The following is a 25,389-nucleotide window of genomic DNA, read 5'->3' on the forward strand; positions in this document are numbered from 1 at the left end:
TGTTTAAACATCTTGAATTTGGACAGTAGGTCTACTGCATCCTAATTCAAACTGGGGAATTTTGTGGACATTCTGACAATGCCTCTTTGACCTTCGTTCTCCTTGAGGACCTGAGATAGGTGTCACTGTAGTCATTTTTGCACACTTATCTGAAACTTTGCCCATGAAGAGCAGTTGTGGCAGGAACGCACCATGGAGTAATGGCGTCTTTGTTTTTTATTCAATTTATTATTCAGCATCTCTCGAAGCCACCAGTTATAATTGCAACCTTATCTGCTGGCCTGATTTCTATTACCATTTTTTTTGTTTAGATTGACTTTCTCGCTCACTATCGATCCGGCGCACATGCTGGTTACTTGCCTTTTCCAACTGAACTAACCTGGTGCTGGTCCTTTTGCCATGCTGTTCCACTGACGGAACTGACAGGCCATGTACTGCAAACTCACCAAGAGGGATCCATTTGTTTCCCAGCTCTTTACTTGAGCAGTGGCTTGGCGCTGTTTCTCTAAAGTCACCAATCACCACTTCACAATCATCTGCATTTTCAACACTCCCCGACATTGTGACTTTGTTGCAGTCTGGCCAGAATGACGACGGTCTCCTCATGCCACATAGCACGATATAAGGCTGTTCACCATGTCATATCCGTACTTAATTTTGCTACCACCTGTCATCCCACTGCTGCCATCATGTCATGTTATTATAATGATATAATACCTTGGGCTTATTTACTTTTAAGACCCAAGACACCAATCATTCATAAGGGATTGGGTAAACATGTTGCGTGTTCATTTATTAAGGATAGACACAGTGATACATAGATTAAAAACCTTGAAGACATCAGAGACATCTGCTCAAAGCGAAAGTGAAACTAAGCCTGGATTACATGACACATTTCCCTTCCAGTGATGTCATGTTGATATCCTTTAATGGAATATTGCAACACATTCCAGCAATGTATTAGACATGGGTCAGTTGGTAACACTCTTGCTTCTGAATCAGAAAGTGTGGATTCAAGTCCCATTCCAGAACTTGAGCACAACAATTAAGCTGACAGTCACTGCAGTACTGAGGGACAGCTGTACTGTCTTATCAATGAGATGTTAAACCAAGGCTCTGTTTATGCTCTCAGGTGGAAATAAAAGATCCCAAGACACTACATCAAAGCAGAGTAGCAGAGTTAATCTGGTGTCCTGGACAATATTTATCTCTCAATCAATATCACAAAAACAGGTTGTCTGGTCATCATCACATCGCTGAGTTTGATGTGTGCAGTTGGCTGTTTGTTTCCTTCATTACAATAGGGTCATAATTTCAACAATACTTTTTTGGCTGTAAAGCACTTTGGGACATCTGGTGGCAAGATTTTTTTCAGACTCATGTCCAAATGTCCTGTTTAATTCCCTTTAATCACTTTTCTACTCCACAAACAACTCTCACCAAAGTCACTGTGATGTATTATTCTTTCTCATCTTCTTTGGCTTCTCTGCACATTTGACATGAGGAAGGGATTTGGGGAGTGGATAGGAAAGTGGAGTTGAGGTAGATCATCAGCCATGATCATATTAAGTGGCAGAACAAGCTGGAGGGACCTTATGGTCTAATCCTGTTCCTTTTTCTTATGTTATGAGCCCTTCATGGTCGAACCCATTATTATTGCTCGTCCTCGTCCAGTTCAAGCCCCATCCCACTGGCACTTTCAACTTGCACATCCCTCCTCCTTTTACAGTGCTTTCAGCTCCCTAGGTTCAATACTTGCTTCCTGAACTTCTCAGCCTCTCCAACTCTTTTAATTACCCTACTTAATCTCTCCTTCTTTGACTTACACTCTATTTTCTCTTTCTGCCTCTGTGAATTATGTTGGCACACATTTTAACATCAAAGGTGTTAAATAAATACAAGCTGCTGTTCCTAGCCATTCCAATTTTTCTTTTTAGGTCATGGGTTAGCATCCTTTATCATCTAACCAAGGAAGAGAACAGGATATATGATATTTGCCAATGCAGTCTACGAACTGGTTATTAAATGTGCGAAAACACACCGAGGTGCTGTTCTCTTCCACTGAATATAACATTAATCTATCATTTTAATGCGGTGTTATCCCTAATTAAAAACATCAATCAATAACCATTGTCTTAAAAATTTGACTTTCCCGTAAAACAAACTTACTTCATATGTTATTTTCAGACTAGACTGAAGTAAGATTGGGGAGAACTTTGGATGGTTTTCAGACGTAAGCCAAAGACGGAAATTTGTATGTGGATCAAGTCTATTCAGTTCCTGTTAAAAAAAAATGGAAAATTAGTTAACCCACTGAAAAACAGAAATCTTTATTTTTTTAAAATTAAGCTTCATAATTTTCTTGCTAACGTAACATACATCAGTAAATCCCTTTTGATGCAATGGCTTTCATGCATACATGAATTTAGATAGGAGATTTAAGCAAGGAACTGAATTGTGGGAGATAACACAGCTCAGCCCAGCCTTGTCTCAGCTTGATCACATGTCACCCATACTCTTCCTTCAAAAATAGCTAGATATTTTGAAGAACAATTCTCACATTGCTGACCCAAGTGACTGAGGTCAAGTATAGAACTCACAAGTTTTGTCAGCAGTTATACTCACTGGTCTATTCAGGAAGTTTGTTAGCTCTTAAAGATCTAAATGTTTACTGACACCCAATCCCATAATGTTGTAGTTTGTATTGTTTTATATTCTGTGCGTTAAGTCAAGAGTGCTAGAAAACAGTTTAATAACTAATCAGGCCTAGCCTTGCCTGCCAGCAGAACTTACTGGAAGTTCTGGCAATCCAAACAACTTTCTGACCTTTTAAAAAGAAAACTGCACACAGGTGTAGGCAGGTAAAACCCGGCCAGCAGCATAAAGGGATATTATCCCTTTAAAATGAATCTGATATGGTGCTCTCCTTTTTACAAGGCAATCCTGCATAAACAGTGCTTGCAGGTGCAAACTGGCAGCGGGACAGATTAGGAAAGTTGAAACCTGGCTATAATAATGGTGTGGGATGGAGGGGTTCCATGTCATGGGACACTGGCACTAGCAAGGGGCAAGCAGAAACTGTACCACTGGGAATTGGCTGCAATTGAATCCAGCTGAAACAAGGGTCCTAGCAGAAAGAATGACAAGGACTATAATTAAGATTTTAAACTAATAATATAGTGGAGGGAACTGCTAGAAAATACAGAAACCTAACAATAAAAGAATCAGCAAGAAAGAGTAAAGGATAAACTAAATGAAGGACTTATGAAAAGACATAAATGGCCAGAGATTGGATAAAGTCATAGGCCTTTAAAGTAAAATCATTATTAAGAACAAATTAAAAGTGTTGCCACAGTAATGTACCTGGTGTTCAGGACAAAATGGATGAACTGGAGGCAATAATTTGTAGGGAGGATCTGGATATGGTAGGATTGACTGAAACATAGTTACATACAGAAAAGGATTATCACTAAATTTGCAGGATATAACACATTTCGGAAGGAAAGGGAAGGTGCAGTAGGAGTACAAGTTGCAGGTAACATGACAGCAGTAGAAAAAAAGCGCAACCATCAGAAAGGTAGAAACATAGAAACTAGGAGCATAAGTAGGCCACTCGGCCCTTCAATATGATCATGGCTGATCATCTGTCTCAACGCCATATTCCCACTTTCTCTCCATACCCCTTGATGCCCCTAAAATCCAAAAAATTATCAATTTCTTTCTTGAATATACTCAGTGACCCAGCCTCCACAGCATTCTGTGGTAGAGAATTCCACAGGTTGACCACCTTCTGAGTGAAGAAATTTTTCCTCACCTCAGTCCTAAATCGCCTGCCCGTACCGAGACTGTGGCCCTTGGTTCTGGACTCTCCAACCAGGGGAAACAACTTCCTTGCCTAGACTGTCTAGCCCTATTAGAATTTTATACGTTTCAATCAGATCCCCTCTCATTCTTCTAAACTCTAATGAATACAGGCCCAGTTGAACCGATCTCCCCTCATATGATAGTCCTGCCATCCCCGGTGTCAGTCTAGTGAACCGTCGCTGCAATCCCTCAATGGCAAGTATATCCTTTCTTAGGTAAGGGGACCAAAACTGCATGCAATACTTCAGGTGCAGTCTTACCAAGGCCTTGTATAACTGCAGTAAGATATCCCTACTTCTGAACTCAAATCCTCTTTCAATGAAGGTCAACATACTATTTGCCTTCCTAATTGCTTGCTGCACCTACCTGTTTATTTTCATTAACTGGTGTACAAGGACACCCAGATCCCTTCGTATATCCACATTTCCCAATGTATCACCATTTAAATAATACTGTGCCTTTCTGTTTTTCACACAAAAGCGTATAACTTCACATTTATCCACTTTATACTGCATCTGCCATGTGTTTGACATTTCCGCCATGCATTCCACTCAGGAGATGCTTTCTGCTCAGGAGTTAACAAAGTATTCCCTTAATTGTACCCTTTATTTTATTTTCAAAAGTCTTGATGCATGAAGTACCATTTTGTATTCTTACAGCATCTCACAAATATGAAGTGGCCGTTATATAGTATTTATAACACAGAAGAGGCCACTCAGCCCAAGTAGCCCATGCCAGTGTTTATGCTCCAAATAAGCCTTCTTCCACTCTTTTGCAATTAACTCCATCAACATATTCTTCCATTCCTTTCTCCCTCGTGTGGTTATCTAGCTTCCCCTTAGATGCATTTATGCTAGTCACTTCACTTAGGCCTTGTTCCACATTCTAAATACTTTCCTGAATGTTTTACTAGATTTCTTGGTGTCTATCTTATATTTAAACCCCTTGGTTCTGGTCTCCCTGCAAGTGAAAACATCTTCTCTACATCTACCTTATCAAACCCTCTATAACGTCACCCCTCAGCAGACCTTTTTCCCCCAAGGGAAAGGAGCTCCTGTTCAGTATTACCTGATTGGTAAAACTCTCAGTTCTGGTATAATTCTTCTAAAGTATCTTACACTTTCTCCAATGCTTTTAAAATATGGAAACTAGAGCTGTTCACACTACTTTCAGTATGCTCCAACTATGGTTCCATATAAGTTCACACACCTTCTTTGCTTTTCAATTCTACCCCTCTAGAAAGGAACACAGTGCTTTGCTTCCTTTTTTCCTAATTATCCTGCATTGCTAATTTGCTGATTTGTGTATCAGTACCTCCAGATCCCTCAGCTTTTCTATTCCCTTTAGACACTTAGGGCTGGATTTTCAGGGAGTCATGGAGATTTGGAGGACTTTTAAAAGTGGCGAGTGGGACCTGGATCCAGAAGGCCCAATCCATTTCACACAGATCCTATTTTCACTTGGCCGGTGTTGAGGGAGAGTGGGGACTGGGTGTGACTCCCACATGTGGGAAACCCAAACCCAAAAGGGCCATTTGAACTCAATGCTGAGTTCGAACAGATCCCATTTTTGCTGGAACAAGTGCCTTATCCCACAGTGTGGGAGTTACAAATCTTTAGCAAGGTCATAAATGGTCTTGAGGGGTAGATAAGGACTGTCATGCTGTCAAATTATCTAACTGGCCAGCTCTTTAAAAATTGAAAAAAAAACTGCCTGCCTGCATCTGAAAGTTGAAAAAAATCTGCTCTAGCAGTTTCAAAAGCTGTTTGTTGATTATAACCCTGAATGCTATCAATCTGGCATTTTTAATGCTTGGCTGCTTTCCACAACTTATTATCACAGTTGTAAGTTCACAGGTTTGACAGCATGAAGAAGGTATTAAAGTATTAGCTGTCTTTGACATGCGGCTATGAATATAAATATTTGTTTTTATAAGGCATTAAGCACTTGAGGGGATTTAAATGTATTGAACAGGCTTTCATGAGTGGGAGTCTTTTTTATATAGTGAACTCTGCAATAGGTATTTAGAACTTTATTTTATTTCGTCCCAGCATGGCTCCTGAGGTCTGCCTATGGTGGATACTGGGTGAGTGTGCATGGAGGTTTAAGGGAAAAGGGTGATCAGTGGAGCAGGGGGAGCATGGGTATAAAAATTTAAAAAGGGACTAGGAAGAGAGAAAAGGTTGAGCTGTGGTAGTATTAACTGGAGAACAATATCATAGCACTAGAGTGCAATGATTTAAATAGAGAAGTGTTCCTGACTGATTCCCTTTGGATTATATTGAGGATTGTCATGGAATCAGTCACGTAATTGAGAGAAGATTCTAAGTTGAAAAACAATGGTAAGGAAACAGAACACGAAATTTGTTAACAAATTAGAAACGTGTATCAATAAAAATGTCATAATTTAGGAGGTCTTCCTTTATCAAAATGTTAAAGTTTCCAACATGGTAGGCAGGTTTGGGTAGTTTGTCACACGGAACTACCAGCACTGGGAAGACTGAAAGGCAATAAAAGCTGAGGCAATTGGCATTTTCAAGAGTGAGATTTTTATTAGCTTAGGGTATCTAGGGAAAAAAGGCTTAAAGTTAAGGAAAAATCTGTCATGATCTAATTGAATGGCAGAGCAGACTTGAGGGGTTGAATGATCTACTGCTGGCCCTGTGTAATTAAAAGTAAATTAAAATTGTAATTTTAACAGGCTTTATAGGTTTGGTCATTATTAGCAATAAAGGTAGGCTTTCTATCAGCAATTTGGAGTCTTCCTATCCTTATAAAATTCTCCCATCCTCCTCTGCTTCTCATCTTTTTCCTCCCTATTGATTTTCCTCTTCCATCTGCTTCCCCTACCTGTCCCCTTTTCCTGAGTAGATTCATTCAAACCCCATCCTTGAACTTACTTAACCTGAATAATGCACTGGGTCTTGAACCCTTATGTGCAATGGTATAGGAGATCAAATTAATCGCCACAAATAGCTTTTAATACTTAAAAACAAATTGCAGCAAGTCTTACATAGAAATTTGCTAACTGCATTCAATTAGATTGATGACTCAGGGAGGAGCTGCCTAAACTGCTGCTGTGAATATTACCAACACTTTCCTTAGTGCTAAAAGTAGCACGATAAATCAAATTTATATAGAATCTGTGGGACATTAAATTTAAATTAGCAAGTAAATTGGTACCATGCTGAGATTAAGGCTGCAGGAAGCACCTTTTTTGAAGTAAACATTACTTTCTTTTGGATAGTCACCCCAACTGCCTGCTTAGAATTAGGATTCTCAGTAATGCTTTAAATGGTACTGTTTCTTTTTGCCTTTACAGAAAAATTGAAATTTCTCAATAATATAAATGTAGGGTTGGAACTAAGTCCTCTAAAGAAATCTTGGGTGCACAATCTGGTGAGCACAATTGGATCTGCAACTGACAGAGAAGGTGACAGCTCAGGTCTCTGATACTTGGAACGACTGCTGGAGACCAGGCCCCTGCTGATCCCCATGCAGATGCAAGACTCTGGACTCGGCCATAAGAGACATGTTGGAGATGCAGAGACAGGCAGGGGAACATTAGGCAGAGGTGCCAGAAACCATGTGCAGACTGGACCGAAGGCTGGAGGAGTCTGTCCATGTTCGGTCTGCTGTTGTAGCTCTGGCATGTGACCATTTAGATGCCTCCATGGAAAAGATGCCAGCCGCCTTGGAGACCCAAGCCCAGCAGAACACACAATGGCTGCTGGATAGGCACTTGGACCTGCACTCTGTCACTCTAGCCATGGGTGCAGCGCAGCAGTGGATAAGCAAAAGTGAAAAGAGGCACCTCGACCTCCCTCCAGATGACCCTTCTCCTCAAGGTGTCAGCGAGGTACCATTGTGCACCAACAGGGAGGAGGAGTTCCAACAAAGCACTCCAGGGGCTTCATCCCAGGGCACTAAGGGATCCCATTTTCTATCTGCCAGTGACCCCATTGCCTCATCAAGTCAAGCCGAGAAAGGTCACCTGCACCTGTGCAGGAGACCCTTAGCAGGCTGGGACCCTCTAGGCCTCCATGCCAGGTGTGGTTGTTGGAGCTGCACCTAGGCATAGCATTAGAAAAAGAAAGATAAATAGGTTTTGAAGGCATATAGGTGGCAGGGACGTATAACCATTATATATAGTTTTGGCACTTGTAAATATATGTTCATTTATACTGTTCGGAAGTCTCCTGGATTCCCATATTGCTGCCATTGCTTCAGTGGTCGTGGGCATTTAAAGGTGTAGACTTGGGCCCCATCAGAGTCTGATAAGGTCCTTTATAGTCACTTCTCTCACATTATTAACATTGTGATTACTGAATATTCTAATGTAAGAATGCCTAAGCGCTGGTCATCATTTGAGAGTGTGCAGCTTGGGCAGACATCATGCAAACCATTACTTGCAGCTCAGCAGGTTCTGAGCTCTGAGACTGATGTCTGTGCAATGTGTGCAGCGCAGTCATTGCATCTCTTGTTGCACTGTTGTGAGATATGAGGTAGATGCAAAGAGTCCTCAAGGGGAGTTAAACAGGAAATGTGAGGGGCCAGGAACATTGTAGATGCAGTATGAGAGTTAAAAGATTAAAGTTCCCCAATGTGGTCTGAAGATTAGAAAACCAGAGGCTTCCCTAGATGTCAGGGCATTGACGAGGTATGCAAGTCCAATTATTCCTAGCTGTTCTTGTTCAAATGTAATATTGAGTTACACACAAGTGAAGGCTGCAAGTAAAGAGGCAACAGGCAAGTTGGTCTTGAATGCAAGAGAGATTGAAAGTAGGATTTAAGAGGTGTGTTTGCAATTGACTGCAAACTTTGTGAGATCTCACATGGAGAACTGTTTGGCTTGCTCATCTGCTTATCAAGGATAGGAATAGACCTCATATAAAGGGATTGCAGCCAAAGTGCACCTGACATCATTAAAGGACAGGGGTATTAACTCATGAGGTGAAAGCGAGTAGAATGGGCCTGTGTGCTGTACTGTGGTGAGGACTGAGAGGCTATTGTTGTGAAGCCTCAAGAGCTCTTACAAGGCTCTGCAGGGTCCATGCAGGCTAAATATTTAACCAGGCTGGGGTGTCCAGAATGACAGAACACAGTGATACCAAGGCCATCTAGGACTGAGGTGTTTGGGACTCTCTGCAATTGGAGAGTAGTGAATGGTTGGCCCTCCACACCTATAGTGCAGTTGAGGAAATGACATTATGTGGATTCCAAAGTTACTTCAATACTTTTCAGGATGAGAAAGGTGTCAAGGGATAGAGCTTACAGAGGGCAATTGGTGATCGGTGACCAGTCACAAGAACTTCCCCGATCAAGGTGCAAGGAGGAACAATCTCGAGGGTCCAAATGATCTACTCATGCTGTTCTTCCCTGTGCGCCCATGTTTCTGGTTCTGCCTGAAAGAGCTCTCAGCAAAGTCTACTACCCAGTTGGAGCAGGTCTGAGGGTGACATGAGGGCATGCCTGCAGAGATAAAAAATTATGTTGCTTTCCAAGTTGCCATGCATTGAGACTTTGTGAGGGCAAGGCAAAAATTTCATTTCTACATACAGGTGTCAAAGCTTGTGGCAAAACAGAGTGTTTTGCAAGTGCTGATGCGCACTATCAGCACAGCTTAGCTCATGAAAAGGATCACACCACCAGCAGGGCTGTCATTAAGAACTGCAATTTAATTCAGCTGTCATAAATCAAGATACATGAGAGTAAACTATAATGTACATTACAAATAAGGAGCCACAGCCTACCAGCCAGCAGAGGATTGTAAACAAAATAGTGAAGGATAACTATTGGCAGCTTATTCTGCCTGGAATCTGCCAGCTATTAGATTGCCATGGGCCCGTCCGCTGCATCGTTTCCTTGCAATGGTTTCTGCATGTGCGTCCGCAACATCCTGGCCCTCGTCATCACTATCCCCTTCCCCATTCTCATCATTGGACATATCTCACCCTTCAATGTCTCCCTCTGCAAAGATGTTCCCCCACCCCGCTTTGTTGTACAAGGTTGTGCAGGGCGCAGCAGGCAACAATGATCTGGTACACACTCTAAGGGGAATATTGGAGTGCCCTGCCTGAGCGGTCTAAACATCACCTTAAGGAAGTCTATCACCTGCTCAATGGTGGCAATTATTGAGACTCTGCTGCCTCTTGCTGCACTGGCCATTGGTCCTCCTGGCCCTGGGCTAACCTGCGCTAGTGTCTCCTCAGCTGGATCAGAGCCAGCAGGTTGGTAGGATTGCCTGGAACCTCTATTATTTATGCCTTAGTAGATCTGTGAACAAAAAAACAGTGATCCATCTGGACAGCATATTCTTTGCCTCCATCTGTCAGACTTTATGTCAATGCTAAGCCCTGCAGTCTCTGGCATCTATCTAGACATGGCCTCTCCACCTCACCCCTTCATGGTGAAAGGCATCCTGGAGGACCACAGATAAGTATTGCTCATGTTTATGTATGATTGTGCAAGGAGACATCACGCACTAACCGGGGTAATGACTGGCCATGTCCAAGAATCACAAAGATTACAGGGCTCATGGAAGCTGATTTTGTAAAAGCGAAATAACAAGCAAATTAGAACAGTGACATCAGGAAATATAACATGAAAATATTTCATTTTGCATGGGCTTAAACATGGAGCCACAGGTCTGATGCCACAGGGACAATATTAGAGCGCTGCACAGCTTTGAGAGAGTCACACCATCAATATTTGGGGATGTTTGGCCAATTCAAACTGATCAATAGTCCTAAAAGGTGTCAATTGTTTAGTGTTCTCCTAAAATAAAACAAATTGCATTAAATTCTGGGCACGGCACTTTAGGACAGATGTGAAGGTATTGGAGAGAATGCACAAAAGATTCACAAGAATGATTCCAGAGATGAAGAGCTTCTATTATGAAGATACAGTGGAGAAGTTGGGACTGTTTCCCTTGGTAAAGACAAGGCTGCGAGGAGATTTGATAGAGGTATTCAAAATCATGAGGAGTCTAGACAGAGCACATAGGGAGAAAATGTTCTCGCTTGTGAAAGGATCGAGAAGGGTTACAGGGCAAAGGCAAGGGAATGGCGATCGGCGAACTGTTCATTTGGAGAGCTGGTGCAGACATAACAGGCCAAATGACCTCCTTCTGCACTGTAATAATTCTGTCATGCTCACTCCAAATAGCAACTTTCACGGCAGTCTGAAATCAATCATGTCATCAAATCCAGTAGCGTGTGAGACATGTGACTTGATATTTCATTATAATACATCATTGTGCAAATTTAGATACCTTTTCATGTGAGACCCACCTGGAGGTACTAGGATCATCAGTCTCCAATATACAAAGACAATGTTATACTAACCAAAAGAAAAACACTGCGTAGTTTCACACATATCTCGTCTAGGCAGTATTTGTCTAGCAAATCTAAATAACATTCTGTAAACCAAAAATACTCTTGTTGGTTTGGTTGGCCTACGTTACCTTAACAAAATTCAACTGTGCAGTTGATTTCAGAATATCTATCTTGATCAACTATTTGATAGACAAATTCTGGATGCAAGCTCTCTTGCCCTATGCAACCTTAATATTTCACCCAGGAAATAGGTGCAGCAATATCCAATTTCTCCCCCTTAATCTTTCACAAATCTTGCTAGTTCTGTAGCTCCAGCTAAGATCCACACAAATACATGAAATATATCCTTGGAAGGATGTATTTTATTTACATGACGATTGTCAAAACACTAGGTGCTGAATTTTGCCCTTGATGGGTGGGCAGGCCCGACCGACTTGGCGGCGGGTGGGCATGCAGCCGATCCCCGCAATGGGCCCCGCCGCCATTTTATGCCCAGCGTGACGCCTGACGGGAAGTGCTATACGCTCCCTGTGCAGGCGGGTGGGGGTTTCTACAGATCAACACCTAGGACTGAATTTTCTGGCTGACGTGCGGGAGATGGAACATATTAATGAAGTACACAAAAACTTTGTTAAATCCGATATCAAACCTTATCCCGCCACTGAATGAGGTTTGTTAAAAAATCACTTACCCGCCAGCTCGTTGGGCCCATGTGCCAAGCCGAAGGTCGCACAGGCTCCTCAAAATCCTTGTCAATTGGTGACTTAATGGCCTTAACATGGCCTTTAATTAATGGCGGGTGCATATTGCGCTACCTAGCACGCCCGCCGGCCTAAACATCGCGATGCCACGCACTGATGTCGGGACGTTCGCGCGACATTTTCAGAGCTGGTGTGCACCCCCCGCCACCTGCATGTCAGCCAGAAAATTCAGTCCTAGATCTGTAGAAACCTCCCATTATCCTTGAGGATTAAATTAATGTTCAGTGATATGACTTTTTTTCAATGTTTTTGTTTAGAAATCCATTAAATGCTGTGAAAAATTGCTATGAATAGATTTGTTACCAGAGTATAAGGATATAATGGAAATAGAATTCATTTTGGAGTATGCTATGATTGAATTCAATAAAATATTCTATGTTATTTAATGACACTGTTTTACCTCTGTTCCTCATACTTAGATCAATGTCAATCAAGTAGGGTTCATACGGATGAGTTTTTGTGTAGGCCTGATCACTCGTTTGTCTACAGGAATCGGAACTTTCAATGGGTGTGTTATGAAGAAAGCTTGAAACTATTTGTGTTTGTCCATCATTTTGTATATATTGTCCGTCATGTTGTGAAATTTGACCGACATTTTGATTCTTCAGCTGTTGATTACATAAAATTTCTATTCCTAATACTGCAAAATCTTCAACAAAAATTATTTTATTATAACGTATAGTTAATGGATCATAAATCTGCAGTTGAAAAAGCTATGCTAAATGTAACAACACCAGAAACCCTGAGCAGAATCTTACACCGGCGGAATTTTACTGTCCCACCAAAATCAATGGACTTTTGAATGGTTCGCCACATTATATGGCCCCTGCCCCATTGTGACAGGGCTGTAAAATTCTGCCCATTAAAGATTTGACATTCCAGCAGTCAAAGTTATGATTACCAGCTTTTTGTAAATTAGCTTGAAAAGTGGCCATATATAGTTGAACTCAAACAAAATAACCTTGACAAGTGATTTATCTTGTGAACATTTTAACACTATAGAAACAAAATGCTCACTGGTTGGCAGGGTTTTAGAGGTATAAAAGTGCTGATTGGAACTCCAAATAAGTTTGAAGCAATGACAATGCTTACCTTTTCTAAAAATGGCAGCCAAGCTGTAACCAGATGCAGGTTCTTTAAACACAACCATTCCCCATTGCGTGCACATTCCTTTAGTGTTTGGATGGCTGTATCAGCTTGACCCTGGCCCAAAGCCACCTGTAGATGGAAGGAAGAAATACAATTTTTTGCCTCTGCTAATGCCTTTGAAATTTTAAATATTTAATAATCATGAGTCACTAGTTAATCATAAAGAGAATTGAAAACTATGATACCACACACTAAAACTCAGCTGACACTAAACTCAGCTGAAGGTAAGATAGCCGGTGCACTGTAATAAATAAGTTTTCTGCTTTTTAGCTAAAGGTTTCTAAAAAGCACAAATTAATTAAATTGCATTATCATGTACTTTTGACATAATTTATATCTCAAGTAAGATCTTTGCAGTCAGAGTTTTTATATGTTATCTAAATATATATTGTTACCTCCAAGGATATACATCCTATCGAAAAGATAGGCAGGTTGGCAGAGGGGGTGGGGTTGCTTTGTTAGTAAGAAATGAAATTAAATCAATATCAAGAAATGATGTAGGGTCAGATGATGTAGAATCTGTGTGGGTAGAGATGAGGAACTACAAAGGTAAAAAAACCATAATGGGAGTTATGTACAGGCCTCCGAACAGTAGTCAGGATGTCGGGCACAAGATACACCAGGAGATAGAAAAGGTGTGTAAGAAAGGCAAGGTTACAGTGATCATGGGGGATTTCAATATGCAGGTAGACTGGGAAAATCAGGTTGGTAGTGGATGCCAAGAAAAGGAATTTGTAGAATGTCTACAAGATAGCTTTTTGGAGCAACTTGTGGTGGAGCCCACTAGGGAACAGGCAATTCTAGATTTAGTGATGTGTAATGAGGCAGATTTGATAAGGGAGCTTAAGGTGAAGGAACCCTTAAGAGGAAGTGACCATAATATGATAGAATTTACCCTGCAATTTGAGAGGAAAAAGCTGGAATCAGATGTAATGGTATTACAGTTGAATAAAGGCGACTACAACGGCATGAGGGAGGAGCTGGCCAGAATTGACTGGGAGATGAGCCTAGCAGGAAAGACAGTGGAACAGCAATGGCAGGAGTTTCTGGGAGTAATTTGGGAGACACAGCAAAAATTCATCCCTAGGAAGAAGAAACATACTAAAGGGAGGACGAGGCAACCATGGCTGACAAGGGAAGTCAGGGACAGCATAAAAGCTAAAGAGAAAGCATACAATGCAGCGAAGAGCAGTGGGAAACCAGGGGATTGGGAAGCCTACAAACACCAACAGAGGACAACCAAAAAAGAAATAAAGAGGGGGAAGATTAAATATGGGGGTAAACTAGCCAGTAATATAAAAGAAGATTGCAAGAATTTTTTTAGATATATAAAGGGTAAGAGAGAGGCAAAAGTGGACATTGGGCCACTGGAAAATGACACTGGAGAAGTAGTAGTGGGAAACAAAGAAATAGCGGAGGAACTGAATAGGTACTTTGCATCAGTCTTCACAGTGGAAGACACGAGTGACATCCCCAAAGTTCAAAAGAGTCGGGGGGGCAGAGGTGAGTATGGTGACCATTACCAAGGAGAAGATGCTAGGAAAACTGAAAGGTCTGAAGGTGGATAAATCACCTGGACCAGATGGATTACACTCCAGAGTTCTGAAGGAGATAGCTGAAGAGATAGTGGAGGCGTTAGTGGTGATCTTCCAGGAATCACTGGAGTCAGGAAGGGTCCCAGAGGACTGTTTAAGAAGGGAGTGAGGCAAAAGACTGGAAATTACCGGCTGATTAGCCTGACATCGGTCATTGGTAAGATTTTAGAGTCCATTATTAAGGATGAGATTTCAGAATACTTGGAAGTGCATGGTAAAATCGGGCAAAGTCAGCATGATTTCATCAAGGGGAGGTCATGCCTGACAAATCTGTTGGAATTCTTTGAGGAGGTAAGGTTAGACAAAGGAGAGCCAATGGATGTTATCTACTTGGACTTCCAGAAGGCCTTTGACAAGGTGCCGCACAGAAGGCTGCTCAGTAAGATAAGAGCCCATGGTGTTAGAGGCAAGGTACTAGCATGGATAGAAGTGGCTGTCCGGCAGGAGGCAGAGAGTGGGGATAAGGGGGTCCTTCTCAGGATGGCGGCCGGTGACTAGTGGAGTTCCGCAGAGGTCAGTGTTGGGACCACAACTTTTCACTTTATACATTAATGATTTAGATGAAGGAACTGAGGGCATCCTGGCTAAGTTTGCAGATGGTACAAAGATAGGTGGAGGGACAGGTAGTATTGAGGAGGCAGGGAGGCTGCAGAAGGATTTGTACAGTTTAGGAGAATGGGCAAAGAAGTGGCAGATGGAATACAACGTGGGGAAGTGTGAGGTCATGCACTTTGGTAGCAAGAATAGAGGCATAGACTATTTTCTAAATGGGGAGAGAATTCAGAAATCTGGAGTGCAAAGGGACTTGGGAGTCCTAGTCCACGGTTCTCTTAAGGTTAACTTGCAGGTTGAATCGGAAGTTAGGAAGGCAAATACAATGTTGGCATTTATTTCGAGAGGACTAGAATATAAAAGCAGGGATGTGCTGCTGAGGCTTTATATCGCTCTGGTTAGACCACATTTAGAACATTGTGAGCAATCTTGGGCCCCGTATCTCAGGAAGGATGTGCTGGCCCTGGAGAGGGTCCAGAGGAGGTTCATGAGAATGATCCCAGGAATGAAAGGCTTAACATATGAGGAACGTTTGAGGACTCTGGGTCTATGCTCAATGGAGTTTAGAAGAATGAGGGGGGAGCTGACTGAAACTTATAGAATACTGAAAGGCCTGGATAGAGTGGACATGGGGAAGATGTTTCCATTAGTAGGAGAGACTAGGACCCAAGGGCACAGCCTCAGAGTAAAGGGAAGACTTTTTAGAACAGAAATGAGGAGAAACTTTTTTAGCCAGAAAGTGGTGAATCTATGAAATTCATTGCCACAGAAGGCTGTGGAGGCCAGGTCGTTGAGTGTATTTAAGACAGAGATAGATAGGTTCTTGATTGGTAAGGGGATCAAAGGTTACGAGGAGAAGGCGGGAGAATGGGGTTGAGAAACTTATCAGCCATGATTGAATGGTGGAGCAGACTCAATGGGCCGAATGGCCTAATTTCTGCTCCTATGTCTTATGTTCTTATGGTCTCCCTACATAAGCCCCCACCCAAGAAGAAATCCAGCAACTGAGGCCTGAACTTTCACTCCCAAGTCAGCGCCGTCAGGGAAATTCCCAACTCTGCAACCCCAACTCCTGGCTGCAGCCTTGATGTATGAGGGTGAGAAATTTGGGTCTGAAACTAGTGTCTTAAACTTAAATAAAGACCAATAGAAGGGTATAAAAACAAAGTTGTCTAAGGTGGACTGGGAAAATAGGTTGAAAGATAAGATGGTAGAGAATTAGGAGCAGACATTTAAGGAGATATTGCATAACTCGCATGCTGTAGACCTGAATGGAAATCAGGTGGCGAATCCAATTGACATAGTTAAATGTCTATTTTAAGAGAGATATGTTCCTTTGAGAGAGAAATAAGCAATGAAAAGGGTGCACAATCTGTGGCCAACTAAGAAAGTTAAAGATGGCATCAAATTAAAAGAAAAGATGTAGAATGCTGTGAAGATTAGTGGTAGCCCAGAAGATTGGGAAAATATAAAAAACACAACAAAAGGTGACTAAAAAAAATGAGAGAGAAATTAGAGAACAAGAGTAAATGAGCAAGAAATATATAATAATAAATAGAAAAAGCTTCTACAACTATATAAAAAGGAAGAGAGTAACTAAAGTAAGTCTTGATCTCTTAGAGGGAGAGGCTGAAGGATTAATAATGAGAAACAAAGAAATGTCAGAGACTTTGAAAAAATATTTCGTATCTGTCTTCACTGTAGAAGACACAAAACGCATTCCAAGAATAGTAGAAAATCAATAAGCAAAAGGGAGGGAGAAATTTAAAACAATCACGATCACTGGATAGAAATTAAATGGACTAAAGGTTGACAAGTCCCCTAGGCCTGACAGCCTGCATCCTAGGATCTTAAAGGAAGTGGCTGCAAAGATAGCGGATGCATTGATTGTAAAATCCAAAATTTCCTAGATTCTCGAAAGGGCCCAACGGACTGGAAAACCACAAATGTAACACCCCAATTCAAGAAAAGAGGGAGACAGGGAGCAGGAAACTATAGGCCAGTTGGTCTAATATCGGTTATTGGGAAAATACTTGAATCCATGATTAAGAAGGTAGTAGCAGGACATTTGAAAATCATAATATAATCAGACAGAGTCAACATGGTTTTGTGAAAGGGAAATTGTGTTTGACAAACATATTGGAGTTCTTTGAGGATGTAGCAAGCAGGGTAGATAAAGAATATCCAGTAGATGTAGTGCATCTATAACTCTAAAAGGAATTCCATCAGGTGCCACATGTCACCGTATAAGTGTTTATGGTGTTGGTGGTAATATATTAGAATGGTTAGCGGATTGGATAACAATCAGAAAACAGAGTCAGGATAAATAGGTCATTTTCTGGTTGGAAAATGGTGTGGACTAGTGGGAACCATAAGGATCACAGCTGGGGCCTCAACTATTTATAATCCATATGAATGACTTGGATGAAATGACAGACTGTATTATAGCCAAATTTGCTGATGATACAAAGACAGGTAAGAAAGCAAGTACAAAGAATCTACAAAGAAAAATGGATATGTTAAGTGAATGGGAAAAACATTGGCAGATGAGTATAATGTGAAAAAATGTTAAGCTATCCATTTTGGTAGGAAGAATGGAAAAGTTGAATGTTATTTAAATGGAGAGAGAGTGCAGAATGTTGCAGCATAGAGGGATCTGGTTGTACTTGTACATGAATCACAAAAAGTTAGCATGCAGATATATTAAATAATTAGACAGGCCAATGGAATGTTGGCCTTTATTGCAAGGGGACAGAATATAAAAGGTGGGAAGTCTTGCTACAGCTGTAGTGGCATTGTTGAGACCATGCATGGAGTACTGTGTAAAGTTTTGGCCTTGCTACTTAATGAGGGATATGCTTCCAATGAAAGCAGTTTAAAAAAGGTTCACTAGGCTGATTCTAGGGGTGAAGAGGTTGGCTTATGAGGAAAGGTTGAGCACGCTGGCCCTTTACTCATTGGAGTTTAAGAGAATGAGAGGTGATCATTGAAACATAAAAGATTCTGAGGGGGCTTGACAAGGTAGATGCTGAGAGGGTGTTTCTTCTCGTGGGAGAATCTAGAACTAGGGGGCACAGTTTAAAAATAAGAGGTGTCCCATTTAAGATGGAGATGAGGAGAAATTTTTTCTCTCTGAGGGTCATTAGTCTTTGGAATTCTCTTCCAGAGAGAGCTGTACAGGCTGGATCATTGAATATATTCAAGGCTGAGTTCGGCAGATTTTTGATTGACAAGGGAGTTAAGGGCTACGGGGAATAGGCAGAAAAGTGGAGTTAAGGCCACAATCAGATCAGCCTTGATCTTATTGAATTGCAGAGCAGGATCAATGGGCTGAATGGGCAACTCCTGCTCCTATTTCTTATGATCTTATATCTTCATTCTGCGGCAGACGGCTGTGCCAGCTACATTTGACTAACCACAGCAAACCAAAGGGTTGCTACAGGGCAACAAGTGCTATCCACTGGCAGCATGGCTTATGACTCCGGTGCGTAACCCATGTGAATATGCACAGCATGAATGCAATAAAATTCATGTCACCACACAATGTGAGAGAGCAGACCATTGGCCAATACTTCCAATGCCTGGACCTCTCTGAAGAGCCCTGCTGTAGTTGGCAGAGCGGGTCTTATGTCATGAAATCCACTGATCTCTGTATCCCTGGGTGCTAAATTGGAAATCCATGAAGGTTATAACATTTAAGGTACAGGATGTTTCAATGCTTGTCACATTGGCTCCTGCTCAGTGACAAGGGTGGGACACTCTGGGAGTGTTTTGAGGTCACCTGATCAGTTCATGAACAGCTTTTCTGGAGGCAGTCAGTTTGAAGCAGTCTGCCAGCCAGAAGTGTCACAGACACAGGGACAGGAATAGGTCCCGTTAAGTGAGTTAAAAGAAGGGAGCAAAGAAATAGGTGCCAAATTAAAGAAAGAGCTGCAGTTAGCAGACTGACTATTTACTGTGGGCCGCTGGGGCAAAGGTACCCCTTTGGAGCAGTGGTGTTCTGCTTGGCGCAGCCAAAGATCTGAAAGTGTGCTTGTGAGCTACCGTCAGAGTGTACTCAGGAATGCAGCAAGAAGGAATCTCGGAAGGAGAGATTGAAACCCTGTGAGGTGGCCCATTGTTAAAGCCATAAAAGTGGGGGCGACTTTTGGAAAGAATTCCAAGGAGAGATCTTCAAAAGTGGAGATTGGAAACCCTCGTGAGAAAGATGAAGTTTTAGTGTGATTGGGTGACTCGGTGTGGGACTATCATCTGGGTGATTTACTGAGAAATTCATGGAATCTGTTTTTTTTTGGCTGCATCTGTCATTTACTCTGGAATGTGGTGCTCCTGACCACGGTCCATTTGTTAATTCACGTGCTTCATACTTATCCTGAATGTTAGCATACAAGAAACCTATTGTAAATTGCTTTATCTTTCTGAACTTGTTTATTAAAGTTTGTTTTTGTTTGTTCAAAACCCGTGGAATCTTGCAGCTTTATTCCAAAAGCAGGTGTCTTGAACCTCAAATTTTAACTACCTTAAACAAAACATTATTGATCCCTAACCAGATCTCCCCCCACATCCCAGGACCTGGCCAAGGACAGTATTACTTAAGAATTGTCATGATTTGCTGAATGCTGCACAAGCTCACCATCATGAGGTGATAGAAGGCAGCCTAGACAGCTCCTTTCCATCGAGGCCGTACAACAGGAACACATGTGAGTGCAATACCAGTAACTGCAATTTTCCCATTCACAAAATGTCCCAAGACTTATCTTCCTTCTGTCACTGGCCACAAAATTAACATCACAAACCAAATTTATAAAACAGATAATTCCATTTTGCAAACAAAAGTCAATGAGCTGAATAATAAGCTGGGGTGCCAAGGGCGGGTACTGTACCTGGAAGTCGGCGGCCTCCTGACTTCCGGGCCAGCCTTCAAAACACCCCCGATAACTTTGTTAATTGATGTTTATTCATTCCCAGAGTGGTTTTGAAGCCTTCATCCTGCCCAATCAGTGTTGGAGGAAGGGATGTGCTGCCTCCAAGGTCATTGGCCATGACGCAGAATGAGGCTGTGGCCATTACTACTAAGGGCCCCCGGCACGGCACAGTGTTAGGGAACCCAGTAAATGCCGGTTTTGTCCACAGTTTTCAGGGTCATTTGGATTTCAGCTATTTCCAGACTTCTAAGGTGAGTGTTTATTATTTTGAGTTCTGCTGTCTCCAAACTTTGGCACAAATGGCGGTTGCATTCTTTTTCAACCCGAACAAGTTTTCCACATCTTTGCATGAAGGAGTTATCTAGCTGTTGCATGTTTTCCTCCAGAGATGTCTGTGCCATTGGAGTGAGGGGAGAAGCAGGGGAGATTAAGGACCAAACCAGCACCTTTATTTAACAAGGACTCCCTCAGTGCCCTCCAATGTACAGTGTCCAACCGACATGAGCAGCTGATGCCTAACGATGGAAAGAGGAGGAAGCCAAGCCAGACACATGCTGCCTGGAGGGAGGTGGCCGAGCAGGTCAGTAGTGCTGGGCTCATCAAGAGCATGTGGTCTGAATGCCAGAAAAGGCTCAATGATCATATGAGGGTGGCCAAGGTGAGTGAGGCCTCAGTTTGTACAATCTTGTGTCAGTGTGCTACAGGGCATGCTTCCGAAGGCAGGAGGAAAGTGAGTTTGGCTGGAGCTCCAAGGCAGCATGATGCAAGGACATAGCTGTCAGCAACGAAGTCATTGTGCTCTTAAAGCTTTGGTTCAGTTGGAGGGTGGTGGTGTTGGCAGAATGGGAAGTTGAGCATAGCATCCAGGCTGCCCTGCATTTTGCTAATAAAAGGTTAGCGACCTGCCATTAAATGGGTTAAAATTGTTAATGAGTGCAACCTTCCACATCTCTTCAGGAGAATTGAGCCCACAGTGCGCATGAGTGAGGCTGGATAGACAGGGCTGTTCCACACCTGATGGTCCAGAGTCCTTTTGAAGACGGGGTGCTGACGCTAACAGGCACAGCGTCTTTCAGGACCATTGGCAGTGAAAAAATAGGAGGAAGGCCTGGGTCTGGTGAGATGACAAAAGGCCCAAACAGATATAAAAGGGGAGAGGGCAAGTGGGAGGTGGATGGAAAGTGAGCATGATACAATAAAACTTGTTAATATAGTTCAGACATTGAAACCCTGACAAACTTCATTATGGGAAGTTTTGGATAATCATTCAAGTGTGCAGCACTCTGTCTGCAGAGTCTCATCTCTCATGTTGGATATGAATAATGTTGCAGAGTCTATTGTCATTACACTGATGTGACAAGGTCTGTGATGCCTACTAACTCCCTGATGTATGTCTTTTTGTCACAGGTGAAGCCTCTTCAGATCACTGTCCTCCAGATGCTGTGCCGTCATTCCCTTAAAGGAGGAGGAAGAACTGTCAGAGAACGCAGCATCAGATCCTCTCTCTGCCCAAGCACCATTGCAGATTCTGGCACCTCAGCAGGGATTATCGTGTCAGACAGGGGGCATGCACAGACTGGTGAGAGCACTTCACATTCGCATGTACAACTGCTGGAGTGCATGGTGAAGCTGGCCTCAGGAAGTTGGAGGAGAGTTCAAGGTGATCCAGAGACTGATTCTAAGATGGATGATGAACCTCTGGATTCGACAGTGAAGTAGCAGATGCTGGATGTGAAGATCTGCAGGTTTTTGAAGATTTAGCAGGTATATACCAGAGGAATTGCATTCTCTGGTCTGGGTTGTGGAGGTGTCCATCCTGGCCATGTGCACTGCAATCACCCCCACTCTTCAGAGTGCCAAGCTTCCACTATGATCAGACTGACGACTGAGTCTATTACAGGCGCAATCGTCGGTATGCGCTCCAACCTACATACTACCACAGGGACCCAGATAAAGGGTGAGAGAGGAACTGGGAGCATGGGCACAGACCAAACCCCTCGGACATCACTGGTTGGCAGAGAGGACTATACGGACCTAATGATGGAGAATGAGCAGCCACTGCCACCATCTGGAAGCACCGCTCAGGGCATTTCTGAAAGTGGCAGCATTTCCTCCATCCATCCGCCATTGACACTGTCCTCAAGCAGTGTCGCAGCGACTGAAGATTCTCCTGCCTCTCAGCAATGGTGGGACGCTCAAGATCGCAGCTCTATAGAATTTGGCTGCCAAAGTCATCCAGGGCAAGGGAGGTGGCAGATCAGCTGCCTCTCCAGTGTAGCAACAAGCGAGGGGGTATCATTGCACCAGGGCACTCATAAGCACATCAAAAAAACTCCACGGTAGAGGGACACATTAGTGAGTAGCTAATTGTTGTGTTTGTAAATATTCATTGCACATTTGTAAATAAACTCTTATCTAAAACATCTGCTGATGTTTTAATATTATAGTGCAACTGTGGTACTTGTACTGGGAGGGACAGGAAAATTTGATAATATTGATGCAGGCAAGGAGGCCTCAAGTGTTTATGTTTGGAAGGGATTAGTGTGTTGATATGACGGTGACAGGATTTGTTCATTGAACATAGAGAAAGGTTTGTACATTGTGACTATGCATCTCTGTTGCAGGACATTTGAAACTAGAGAAATCTCTGCTTTAAGGTATACCTGGTATCACAGCCATCCATGCGATCATGGCCAGGGCCTCTGACCTGAATGTCACCGTGTTCCCTCACCTCATCCTCACCCCCGTCCTCTGAGGAGTGGTCTCCTATCTGCCATGCCCTCATTCTCCTGGGCATCCCCTCTTTGGATAGCTAGTTATGGAGAGTGCAGCACACCACGACCATCAGGGACACAAATGAGGGAGCATACTGCAATGCCCCTCCAGATCTGTCCAGGCTTCTGAATATCTTCTTCAAGAGACCAATGGTCTGTTTGACAACCGCCCTGGTGCTTCCACTAGCTCCCACTGTGCCTGGGTACCCTCACAGACATCATTATCCATCTTTTCAATGGATACCCTTTGTCACTTATGAATATCCATTCAAAACCTCAGGACTGCTGAATAGATCTGGCACCTGTGAGTTTCTAAGGATGAACTAATTGTAGCTGCTGCCCAGGTACCTGGTGCAAACCTAAATGATCCACTGCTGATGATCACAGACCAGCTGCACATTCAATGAGCAGAAGCCCTTCCTGTTGATGAAGGTACAGAGCTGTCCAGCAAAACTCCTTATGACGACATGAGTACAATCAATGGCTCCCTGCGTCCCAGGGAAACATGAAACCTGTGCTGCAGGTTGTGTTATGCCACTGAGGTCTCCACAGGCTGTCTGAAAGGAGCCTGTCGCAAAGCAGTCGAGCATTACAATAACTTTCAGAGCTACAGGCACCGGGTGCCCATCAATACAGTCAGAGAAGATCGCCTCTGTGAACATGTCACAGTGATGTGACTGTGGTTCTTGATAGCCTGAGCCTTCTCTTGCATCGAGTCTCTAACATTTGTAGATGGCTTACACTCTGCCTGTAGACTCGAGCAGCTGTATAAGGCCTTCTGCAGCTCTGCTGAGGATCTCTGCCCTTCTTCCTCTCTCTCTCCCTCCTCCTCATGCTCCTCTCTTCCTCACTGTAAGTTATGTCGCCCACCAAGACCACAATGCCTATTTCTCTCAGATACTTTATAGCCCTGGATGATGGCCAAGAACTAAATAGAGCACTCAGCAGCCAAGAAAGGGCCCCTAAATCATATGATTTGGAAACGGAAATTCTGTTCATTGAATTAAGCACTCCCAGCAGTTATAGATCTCCAAATTGCCGAGACTCAGGGCTCAGCTGAAACTTTTAAACCCACTCTAACAAGTTTTGTCTTAAAAAGAATGGGAACCAGACATGGCATGAATCTGACTCTGTAGGCGTATTATTGCTGACAGTATCAGGGAGTCAGTTGGGTCTTTAATGATCTTAAATGCCGAGTTAAATGAAATTTAAATAACATGGGCAGGTTCCCAATTTTCAAGTCCACTCACCTTCATATTATAATAAATGGGCGCGATGACGTCGAGTATGCCCCTGACGTCATCACTCCCGATAATATGTTCCTGGATGCCCGGAGCATATTATTTAGCCCAATGAGTCAGCCTTGTGCAATCCCTTAATGCCCAACTTCCAACAACCAAATCTTGCATTTATATATCACCTTTAATGGAATGAAACAATTCAAGGTGCTTTAAAGGAACTTTACCAAACAAAATTTGACACAGAACCATGCCAGGCGATACTATGACAGATAACCAAAAGCTTGGTCAAAATGGTAGATTTTAAGGTGTCTCTAAAAGGAGGAAAGGGAACAAGAGCAGCTGAGAAGTCTAGGGAGGGAATTCTGGAGTTTAGGGCCTTGGCAGCAGAAGGCATGGCTGCCATTGGTGCATTGATTAAAATCGAGGATGCGCAAGAGGCCTGAATTGGGAGGAGCTGAGATATTGCGAAGGGTAGCAGAGATGGGAGGAGATTACAGAGATAGGGAGAGATGAGGCCATGCAGGGGTTTGAAAACAAGGATAGGAATTTTAAAATTGAGGTATTGTTTTACCGGGAGCCAATATAGATCAGCAAGCACATAGATGATTGGGAAATCAGACTTGGTGCAAGATAGGACACAGGCACCAGACCTTTGGATGATGTCAGTTTATGGAGACCAGCCAGAAGTGCATTATAACAATGGCATGAATGAACTTTTCAGCAGCAGCTGAGCATAGGCAGAAGAACAATCAGGCAATGTTACAGAGGTGGAAATAAGTGGTCTGAGTGATGGTGCAGGTGGTCAAATATAACTTTAAAATTGCAAACAGTCTGGTTCAGCCTCAAAATGTTTCCAAAAGGAAAGGTGCAGTTGGTAGCTAAGGAACAGTGTTGTAGCTGGGGCTGAAGACAATGGTTTTAGTTTTCACAATATTTAGTCAGACAAAATTTCTACTCACCTATTACTAGATTTCAGACAGACAAGCAGTCTAACAATTTAGAGGCACAGGAGAGGTTGAGAGAGTTGCTAGTGAGATAGGGCCTGGTGTCTTCAGTGTAGGTGTGGAAACTGATGATGTGTTTCTGGATGACGTTGCTGAGGGGTAGCACGTGGATGAGAAATAGGAGGGGGCCTAGAATAGATCCTTGAGAAATATGAGAGGTAATGGTGTGTTATTGGGAAGAATCACA

At 42.8% G+C, this 25,389-nt stretch overlaps 1 protein-coding gene across 1 annotated transcript in view; it reads right to left on the reverse strand.

The window, feature by feature from the left end:
* LOC121284081 (cytoplasmic dynein 2 heavy chain 1) overlaps nt 1–25,389 on the reverse strand; it is a 770,821-nt gene that overhangs the window by 212,593 nt on the left and 532,839 nt on the right. Inside the window, exons 78-79 of the mRNA XM_041199129.1 lie at nt 13,055–13,180; nt 2,170–2,280 (exon numbers count right to left, since the gene is read on the reverse strand). Of these exons, the coding sequence (XP_041055063.1) occupies nt 2,170–2,280; nt 13,055–13,180 (237 nt within the window). The remainder of the gene's footprint in view (nt 1–2,169; nt 2,281–13,054; nt 13,181–25,389) is intronic.

Source organism: Carcharodon carcharias, chromosome 11 (genome assembly GCF_017639515.1).
Source record: "Carcharodon carcharias isolate sCarCar2 chromosome 11, sCarCar2.pri, whole genome shotgun sequence".
NCBI lineage: Eukaryota > Metazoa > Chordata > Chondrichthyes > Lamniformes > Lamnidae > Carcharodon > Carcharodon carcharias.